Source organism: Stigmatopora argus, chromosome 20, assembly GCF_051989625.1.
Source record: "Stigmatopora argus isolate UIUO_Sarg chromosome 20, RoL_Sarg_1.0, whole genome shotgun sequence".
Taxonomy (NCBI): domain Eukaryota; kingdom Metazoa; phylum Chordata; class Actinopteri; order Syngnathiformes; family Syngnathidae; genus Stigmatopora; species Stigmatopora argus.
Genome location: NC_135406.1, coordinates 4906347 through 4916684, shown reverse-complemented (window position 1 = coordinate 4916684; position 10338 = coordinate 4906347). Strand labels below are relative to the sequence as shown.

At 34.2% G+C, this 10338-nt stretch overlaps 1 protein-coding gene and 1 non-coding gene across 3 annotated transcripts; both read right to left on the bottom strand.

The window, feature by feature from the left end:
* Positions 1 to 1267: 1267 nt before the first annotated feature.
* On the bottom strand, positions 1268 to 1341 carry trnar-ucu (transfer RNA arginine (anticodon UCU)). Its single transcript has one exon. It is a non-coding gene; the product is annotated as a tRNA-Arg (tRNA).
* Positions 1342 to 1744: 403 nt separating this feature from the next.
* il13ra1 (interleukin 13 receptor, alpha 1) lies at positions 1745 to 8113 on the bottom strand. 2 transcript variants are annotated; one of them, XM_077588927.1, is made up of 10 exons: positions 7383 to 8112; positions 6284 to 6429; positions 4433 to 4559; positions 4248 to 4347; positions 3988 to 4181; positions 3785 to 3918; positions 2374 to 2497; positions 2203 to 2299; positions 2063 to 2138; positions 1746 to 1982 (listed from the first exon to the last, which is right to left on the bottom strand). In XM_077588927.1, exons 1-10 carry the CDS (start codon positions 7453 to 7455, stop codon positions 1887 to 1889), a joined length of 1167 nt encoding a protein of 388 aa, XP_077445053.1. In that variant the 5' UTR covers positions 7456 to 8112; the 3' UTR covers positions 1746 to 1886. The 2 variants fall into 2 exon arrangements, with proteins under 2 accessions (XP_077445054.1, XP_077445053.1); XM_077588928.1 differs by lacking the exon at positions 6284 to 6429 and having other exon boundaries at positions 1745 to 1982; positions 7383 to 8113.
* Between the last annotated feature and the right edge of the window lie 2225 nt (positions 8114 to 10338).

The following is a 10338-nucleotide window of genomic DNA, read 5'->3' as shown; positions in this document are numbered from 1 at the left end:
CTTTTATTCAGACTTGATATTGTAAAAGTTGTTTTGTTTTTTAAAGCCTTTTTTCAGTACATCTTTCACGTTTTTAATTATATTATTAATTATGTTCAACAGCTCTGAAGCAAAATGGCCGACACACGCTGACGCTGTCCTCGTTGTTTAATTGCCACGATAGTTTTATTACAATCTAGCATTTTATTTATACATGATATCTATGATTAAAACACTCTCCTCGGCTTGACGTCATTTCCTCATTCCTTACGCCTACAATCTGCAATCAAATCCAGATGGTAGTTATCAAAAAGCACCGATATAATCGTCATTAAAATAAGTTTGTTGCTAGGTTACGTTGTTTTGGAATGCAATGCTTCATTATTATTTAGTTCCACTTCTTTGGAAAGAATGTATATTACGCAACAAAATATTAATTGTTATTTCCAAATGAAAAACCTTCTGTCAGACGTCAACGAATTAAATAGCAAAGTTAAAGACAAAACCAATTAAAAACTAAAATTGTTAGTGATTAAATTTCGAACACTAATTATATAGTCAATGTGTTGACGGAAATGTGAAGCTGGGGCGCCCTCCTGTGGTAACTGAGAGGATAAACATGTACTATTTGTAACCAAGTTGAAATAGATTGGTGATAAAGTCATTTTAAGAGTTAGATCATGCTAAATTACTGTTAAAGTACGTATAAATCAATAATTATATTTTTTTTACAAATTAGTAATTTAAAAATAGCTCCTAAATATCATTATTTAGAACATTAATACACTTTATGCCGTGTTTTAGACATAGAAAACCATTAAAAGGGACAATATGTGAAAATTAGCCATCTATGACGAGCGAATATTGATTAAAAAATTACAAAAATGTATAAAATAAAATAAAAAGATAAGTTCTATTGGTACTGGGTCAAATATATATGACGAATCTGAATAAAATACCACTATGAATATTAAAAAATGCAAATCTGCAAGAAAATTCAAGCATACAAAATGGCGAATTTTGCAACCATCCACCAAAAAATGATGTATAATCACAACTGTGTTTTATCGTTACTATTCATATTGTTTTTAAGATGATGATATCATAACAAACTGTATTTAGGAGCACTGAAATACATCTATTGTACCATCTTTTTAGAATATTTGTTAATTTAATAACATAAAAACACATCGCAGCGTCCTAACGAGGACAAAAGAAATCCTGGATGAAAACAAGGATGCAGTGCAAGAAAAAAAAATCACCGATTTAGATGATTATTCAAAGCACCCATCTCTGCCGGGACTCGAACCCGGAGCCTCTGGATTAGAAGTCCAGCGCGCTATTCCATTGCGCCACAGAGACTGCGACAAAATAACGTGCAGGGTCGCAATATGTAGGTAAGAGCATCCGGGGCATCGCTGGTGCAGCATCAGGACCAATTCGCCATTTTTGCAGTACTCCCAAATGACCAGCAGATGTCACTGTGGCGTCCTAAACTGGTGAACCGCCACTACGTTCTTTTAAATTCACCATTACATGCATGAATATTTTGGTTTTTTAAAGGTGCAAAACTATTAAATGAAATACTTTTGAATAGCTTTAGGCTTTAAAAAAATGTTTAAAAAAACGTTCAAAAGTAAGGTAAAAAAAACTAATTATTTGCCAGTGTAATTTCCTAAATTAAAATTTTTTGATTAAATAATTTGTGTATTCACTTTGCTGTAAAATAACATGAGAAAAGAAAGTTGTTGATATTTCGGTTTTTTTAATGATCAAAAACACTGGATTGTAAGGGTGAAAGGGTTAAAAAAATAAAGATAAAAAACAACAACATTTTGTCACGTACAAAAAAGGAAAAAAATAAGAAAAAAGACAAGAAATAGGCCTATAAAATACAAAAAAAATAATTAATTGTGCCAAAATAGTAGTTGTTGCTCCATCACCACGCTGATTTGACACTCCCCTTCCTCCTTTTTGGGGAAATTAAGGTTGTGAAATCCACTCTAGAACAAAAAAAAAACAGTTTTTAAATGCATCATATTTTTAGCAAAACCTCCATTTTGTTCCCAAAATAAATCCTTACCTTATTTTTATCGTTACAAATATCACTGAGGAGGTCTCGCGGCTCGGGCACTTTTTTGAAGAAACGTTCCTTGTTCCTGAATTAGGAAAAGTGACGATGAACCAATAGAAACGCACGGTTCAAATGATCAATTTCCCGACCTCCTCCAATAAAAACCCAGGAGCAATACGAGGCCGGCGCACAGCACGGAGACGACGATGGCGGCGTACAGCAGCGCGTTGGGGTCTTCGTCGGCCCCTGTGGGTTCAAAAAAGCACGGGAAAGTCCACACGCGTGGCATTTTTGGGCAAAAAAAAAGAAGTCGGGTTTACCGAAATATATGACATGGCTCCAGTCGGTCTCGCCGCGGTCGCTTTGTGCTTTGAGAGTCAAGCGGTACGGGCAGCGAGGCACTCGCGTCATGAACTTCCACGTGGTCCCCTGAACCATATGCCCCTATATATATGTATAAACAAAAAATATATATGCACTTATGTATATACACATGAATAAGTCTACTCACACATCTCGTATTGGCCCAAATATAAGACAATGTTTTGTGTGTGTGTGTGTATTTTTTCAGTACATCTATGACGTTATTAATTCTATTATTAATTCTATTCAACAGCTCTGAAGCAAAATGGCCGACACACGCTGACGCTGTCCTCGTTGTTTTATTGCCACGATAGTTTTATTACAATCGAGCATTTTATTGATACAGGATATCTATGATTAAAACACTCTCCTCGGCTTGACGTCATTATAGATATATTATATTATATATATATATATATATATATATATATATATATATATATATATATATATATAATATATACAAAATAATATATTGTATATAGAAATACATATATACCTATCTATTTAAATATATTTTTTAAATATATATATATATAATATAATAAAACATAATAATATAATTATATATATATATATATATTAAAAATATACCGCATTGGCCCGAATATAAGACAATGTTTTTTATATATATATTATATGTATATATATATATATATTTTGTGTGTATATTGTGTATGTGTATATATAAATATATTTTAATATATTTGTGTGTATATATATATACCATATTGGCCTGGATATAAGACGATGTTTTTTGTATATATTTGTATGTATATATATATATATATATATATATATATATATATATATATATATATATATATATATATATTTATATATATATGTATATATATATATATATATATATATATATATAGATAGGTATATATTTAAATAGATAGGTATATATATATACATATGTATGTGTATATACAATATATTTTTTGTATATATTATATGTATATATATAGGTATATATTTAAATAGATAGGTATATATATACATATGTATGTGTATATACAATATATTTTTTGTATATATTATATGTATGTATATATATACGTATATATATATAGGTATATATTTAAATAGATAGGTATATATATACATATGTATGTGTATTTACAATATATTTTTGTATATATTATATGTATGTATATATATACATATATATATATAGGTATATATTTAAATAGATAGGTATATATATACATATGTATGTGTATATACAATATATTTTTTGTATATATTATGTATGTATATATATACATATATATGTATATATATACCTTATTGGCCCGAATATAAGACGCTGTCTTTTGCATATATATACATATATGTATGTGTATATATCCACTTTCTAACCTTGGTGCTGTCACACTCGGTGTAATTGATGATAAACCTCCAGTTTTTCAGACGCAGGACATCAGGAGGAGTCCAACTCAGGTTGAACCCGCCCACCACTTGACTCACGTTCCATCTTAGCGGACGTGGGCGGACTGAGAACATTGTCAAAAGGTTAAAAGTTCAAAAAGGCAGCCATTTGCATTTCCAGGTGCGATCTCTACCTCCAACCACTTTTATTTGGAAGGTGTTCCTGACCAAGCTTCCGTTCACGGTGCCGTTAAACAACATGGTCACGGACTCCCGGGTCCGGGACCTCAATCGGCACCCCGTCCTGACGCCGCGAGTCTGCAGGTACTGAGGACACTCTGACAGGGACACGCCTTCGGGGGAGGAGTCGCCCAACTCGTCCACCAACCTTACGTAGAGGAACGCCAATTGCTCAAAATTGTACCGATGAATAAAAACAGGAAAAACGTCATACCGATAAAGGAAAGACAAATCCGGAATCAACCGGAGCGGCACCCAAGTGCACCGCGTCAGCGTGGACGAGACGATGTCGCACTGCACGTTACTCACCAGCTCTAAAAAAAAATAATTTAAAAAAAGTCATAAACGTCCAAAATGGCCCAAATAAAAAAAAAATATGATTGTTGAAATTTTGATGACCTGGATAGGTGACATTAAGGTAAACAGGTTGACTCTGGTTTTGGTTGCAGGTGGTCTGAACAGAGAAGAAAATGGACCCCCCTTCCATGATGAGGTCGGGGATCAACACCCCCTCTTTTTGCTGATCCTAAAAAAATAAAAAAAAAAAACCAGAAAATTAGAGGTAAGGTCTTAAGATACCGTATTTTCTGGACTATAAGGCGCACTTGTTTTTCATAATTTGGCTGGGCCTGCGACTTATATTAATTCATTTCTTATCCTCACAAGGTTTGCGGGGGTGCTGGAACCAATCCAGGGCACAATAGACAAAACAATCCCGACCGCATTTGAAAGTTTAAAAAAAACATTTGATTCTCATTAAAAAGCAAATACCGTATATTCTGGACTATAAGGCGCACTTGTTTTTCATAATTTGGCTGGGCCTGCAACTTATATTAATTCATTTATTATCCTCACAAGGTTTGCCGGGGGTGCTGGAACCAATCCAGGGCACAATAGACAAAACAATCCCGACCGCATTTGAAAGTTTAAAAAAACCCATTTGATTCTCATTAAAAAGCAAATCCCGTATTTTCTGGACTATAAGGCGCACTTGTTTTTCATAATTTGGCTGGGCCTGCGACTTATATTAATTCATTTCCTATCCTCACAAGGTTTGCCGGGGGTGCTGGAACCAATCCAGGGCACAATAGACAAAACAATCCCGACCGCATTTGAAAGTTAAAAAAAAACCCATTTGATTCTCATTAAAAAGCAAATCCTGTATTTTCTGGACTATAAGGCGCACTTGTTTTTCATAATTTGGCTGGGCCTGCGACTTATATTAATTCATTTATTAACCTCACAAGGTTCGCGGGGGTGCTGGAACCAACCCTGAAAAGCCTCTGTCAGTGTTCAGCCAATCACAGGGCACAATAGACAAAAAAATCCTGACCGCATTTGAAAGTAAAAAAAAACATTTGATTCTCATTAAAAAGCAAATCCCGTATTTTCTGGACTATAAGGCGCACTTGTTTTTCATAGTTTCCCTGGGTTTGCGACTTATATTAATTCATTTATTATCCTCACAAAGTTCGCGGGGGGTGTTGGAACCTCAGTCTCCATCAGTGGTCAGCCAATCACAGGGCACAATAGACAAAACAATCCTGACCACATTTGAAAGTTTAAAAAAAACATTTGATTCTCATTAAAAAGCAAATACTGTATTTTCTGGACTATAAGGCGCACTTGTTTTTCATAATTTGGCTTGGCCTGCGACTTTTTATGTTCATTCTGACTGCTAACTGCTAATTATGCTGTTTTTTGGATATCATCATTGCAATTTCTCATTAAAAAGCAAATACCGTATTTTCTGGACTATAAGGCGCACTTGTTTTTCATAATTTGGCTTGGCCTGCGACTTTTTATGTTCATTCTGACTGCTAACCGCTAATTATGCTGTTTTTTTTATATAATTATTGCAATTTCTCATTAAAAAGCAAATACTGGATTTTCTGGACTATAAGGCGCACTTGTTTTTCATAATTTGGCTTGGCCTGCGACTTTTTATGTTCATTCTGACCACTAACCGCTAATTATGCTGTTTTTTGGATATAATTATCGCATTTTTTTGTATATTTCATAATAACAGTTGCTTATTATGACTGTTGTAGTTGATTTTCCTAATATTTTAACATATAATGTTGTATAATGTATACTCAGGTGCAACTTATATATTTTTTCCTTTCATTGTGCATTTTGACTAGTGCGTCTTATATTCGGGTGCGACTTATACTCCGAAAAATACGGTAATTCCCAGTTTTGGTTCCTTTCCGAAATTTTGGTTTAGTCCAATCACAACATCGAACTTACTCGCTCCCTTCTGCTGTGCTTCTCAGCTGTTGTCCACGAGACTTTGTAGCCACAAGATGGCGCTAAACGCTGGTGCGACCAGCGCAGGTGCGGCTTAAAGTCGCTCAGCCAATGAAGGGTCAAGTTATGAGGTGGCGAAAGTTTGCCTGAAAAAGGGACATCATTAAGGAAATTAATTTGAAATCCCTGTGAATGTAAATGCATTTCTTGTATCCGTTATTTTATTTTGAAATTGACCAGGTGACATTATTGCCACCTGTGTGTTTTTGTGCGTGTTTTCGTGTGCTAACGTTAGCTTCTTTCTTACTGTACTGTACTACTCCACGAATAGAACACGTTTTTGCATGCTTGTTATTCATTTAATAACATGAATAAATAATTTTCTTATACTTTTCTTTCGTTTTTACATATAAAGTACTGCTCTACTTACGAAATATTCAAGTTCTGGAATCAATTCATTTTGTAAGTAGAGGTACATTGGAAAATGGTACATTTGTGTGTATTGGAGGACATAAATATATCTATTTTTTAAGGTATTTTGTTGGATTGTGATGGAAAAATAACATCTAACCCAGTAAAAAAGTTTTTGCATGCTTGTTATTCATTTAATAACATGAATAAATAATTTTCTTATACTTTTCTTTCGTTTTTACATATAAAGTACTGCTCTACTTACGAAATATTCAAGTTCTGGAATCAATTCATTTTGTAAGTAGAGGTACATTGGAAAATGGTACATTTGTGTGTATTGGAGGACATAAATATATCTATTTTTTAAGGTATTTTGTTGGATTGTGATGGAAAAATAACATCTAACCCAGTAAAAAAGTTTTTGCATGCTTGTTATTCATTTAATAACATGAATAAATAATTTTCTTATACTTTTCTTTCGTTTTTACATATAAAGTACTGCTCTACTTACGAAATATTCAAGTTCTGGAATCAATTCATTTTGTAAGTAGAGGTACATTGGAAAATGGTACATTTGTGTGTATTGGAGGACATAAATATATCTATTTTTTAAGGTATTTTGTTGGATTATGATGGAAAAATAACATATCTAACCCAGTAAAAAAGTTTATAAATGTTTTGAGCTTACCAGTTTGTGTTTGAGGCTCAACTGCAACCAAAAAGCAAAGTCCTATGGAAAGTATTAAACATTTTACAAACATATTTCAATGTTTTCTTTTAAAGGCAATCCATTAAAGCTGCTTTGTATTAGTCCAGATGTAAAATGCTGAAAGTTTCCAGTAAGAGCAAAGCAGTCACCCTTCCTGCTTCAGAGGAAAAGCGCATTCTCAACAAAAACTGGAGAAATGGGCGGAGCATTTCCTTCTTTTAGCACTCCATTTCCCCTCTATAACTCCACCTCAAAAATAAATATGAAATATAACCTAGCATCGAGTATAGTAACAGAAATGGGAGTTGGAGTAAAAATGTGTGATTCTTGACAGGCTTTTCAAAATAAATGCATTTTTTTTCATTGACTTTAGCTCAGCTCAGCCTTCAACACTATAAAACCAGATGTCAATGTTCCCTTTAAGCTGCTCGCGTGCGCGCACAGCAAATCATATGGAGCGCACAAAATAAAATCCATTTTTTCCCCCATGATGGCGCCGTTCACGCGGTATGGCAGCCAGTGGCAGTAGCTCTATCCACTCTTGTTTTCCATGTTTTAAAGCCCTTCTATCTTTTGTTTAATTACATTTTAATATTTCTTAATACATTCCTTTTTACTTTACTGTGCAAATAAACAAATAAAATAAAATCAGACATAGGCTTGTCATCATCATTGACTAGACAAAAGCCTAATTGTCATCATACCCAGCTGCGTATGACGAAATTGGTACTCTTGCCACAACAATTGCATCAGGTCGGAAACCAAAACACCTGCGCAAGAATTTGCACAAGGTGACCCGAGCGGCAGTATTTTTAAACAATATGCGAGTATTTTCGGAAGTTGATTCGATTATTGCCATCTGCTGGAATCCAAGTCAAAGCAATTTAAGAGTCCTTCACAGATCTTCATTGCGAACTCAGATCAACAGTCCTCGGTTCCGGGACTCGGTTATCTGTCAGGTCAATAGTCCTGAAAACAATTAAATGTCCTCGAAGCCAGCTGTCAGGGGGAAGTGTCCTTGTTATATCGAGCTTTCGTCTGCTTCGTAAGAATGATTTAATAATATTCACATATTCCATATGTGCCCCAATATGCACATATATAATAATATCCCAGAATAACCCCAACACTGCGATGTATCCATAACGGCAGACTGCCAAATTACGAGTCCAAAATTATCACTTATTTGGGTCTTTTGCCGAGTGAACGCACCTTGTGGAGAAGCACTACCAATTTCGTCATACGCAGTTTCTGGGTGATGACAATTAGGCTTTTGTTGTTGATGATGACGACAAGGCCTATGTCCGATTTTCATTATTATAGAATTTAAATCTGTGCGATTGGATGTAAATAAAAAAACAAGTTTGGTGCCTTTTGTTGGAATTATTCATGGTAAATAAATGTGCTTTTGTAGATATCATATTTATAGCGCTAGATCAGGGGTAGGGAACCTATGGCTCGGGAGCCACATGTGGCTCTTTTGATTGGTGCATCTGGCTCTTTGCTAACCTGTGAGCTAAAATATGGAAATTGCTGGTGACAGAACTGAGATATTACATCTAGAACTGCTTTAATCTTCATTTTTTTGCTTTAATCTTTATTTATTTTTTGTAGTAGACTTCTTCTGGAATGCATCCTTTCATTGATTAGCAACAGTAAAAGAATCTTTTAAAAAATATTCATTTTTTTCCACTTTAAAAGTGGTGAAATTACAAAAAAAAATTGAAAAGGCACTCGTTTACATGTATGTATTTTGACTTTTAAATTTGTAGCATGGCTCACAAGGAGTAACATTGGAAAATATGAATTGTTTGTGGCTCTCTTCGTCAAAAAGGTTCCCGACCCCTGCGCTAGATGGAAAAAGTCAGAAAGGGCGCTGTTATTAACCGGCGGCCATCTTGAAGCAGTACATTATGTCTAATATGTATTGAGGAGAATGGAATGTCAGCATGTATCCATTGAAATGCAGTAAAAATGTTCCAAAACTTTTATTTTCAGGTCAGGAAGTACAGTGACTTTGACTTTGATATTTTTTTTGTTTGTTTCACCATAACAACCAAAACCTTACATTCAATAAATAAGTTGAAAACAGCATTTAGGAGTGCCCTTTGATTGGATACCTCCAAAAGCAATATACTATACATATGTACAATGTAAACTAACTTAACAGCTATCATTTAAAAGATCTATTTTGTCCTTTTTTTCACATTTATCATACATATTCACACAATTCTGCAAGGGTAAGAAATAATCTCCACATGCCATATTTACTCGCATATAAGCCGCCCTTTAAAATTGGCTTAAAACGCTGAATTTCACAATTTCTCGCGTATAAGCCACCCATTAAAATTGCCCTAAAATCGTTGAATTTTACAATTTCTCGCATATAGGCCGCCCCTTAAAATTGCCTTAAAACCATTGAATTTCACAATTTCTCGTGTATAAGCCATCCCTTAAAATTGCCCAAAAATCGTTGAATTTTACAATTTCTCGCGTATAAGCCGCCTCTTAAAATTGCCCTAAAATCGTTGAATTTTACAATTTCTCGCGTATAAGCCGCCCCTTAAAATTGCCTTAAAATCATTGAATTTTACAATTTCTTGCGTATAAGCCGCCCCTTAAATTTGCCTTAAAATCATTGAATTTTACAATTTCTCGCGTATAAGCCGCCCGATTCCCAATTTTCACCTCCATATTCGTGGTTTTAATACAAATGTGTTACTTTGAAGGGAAAATCTTAAGAAAAATCATTGTACGTGGTATTTCTGCGATACTGTATGAATCAAAAGCACATTATTAGGGTCAATACCATAAGGAATTAATTCATCCAGTAATAGTTGTTTTCATACTGCAACACAGAAAATAACCAACAAATAGTAAATGTTACTTTGCCGACATCTACTGGTAAAAAAGAGTATAGCAAGAATTGTGAGCA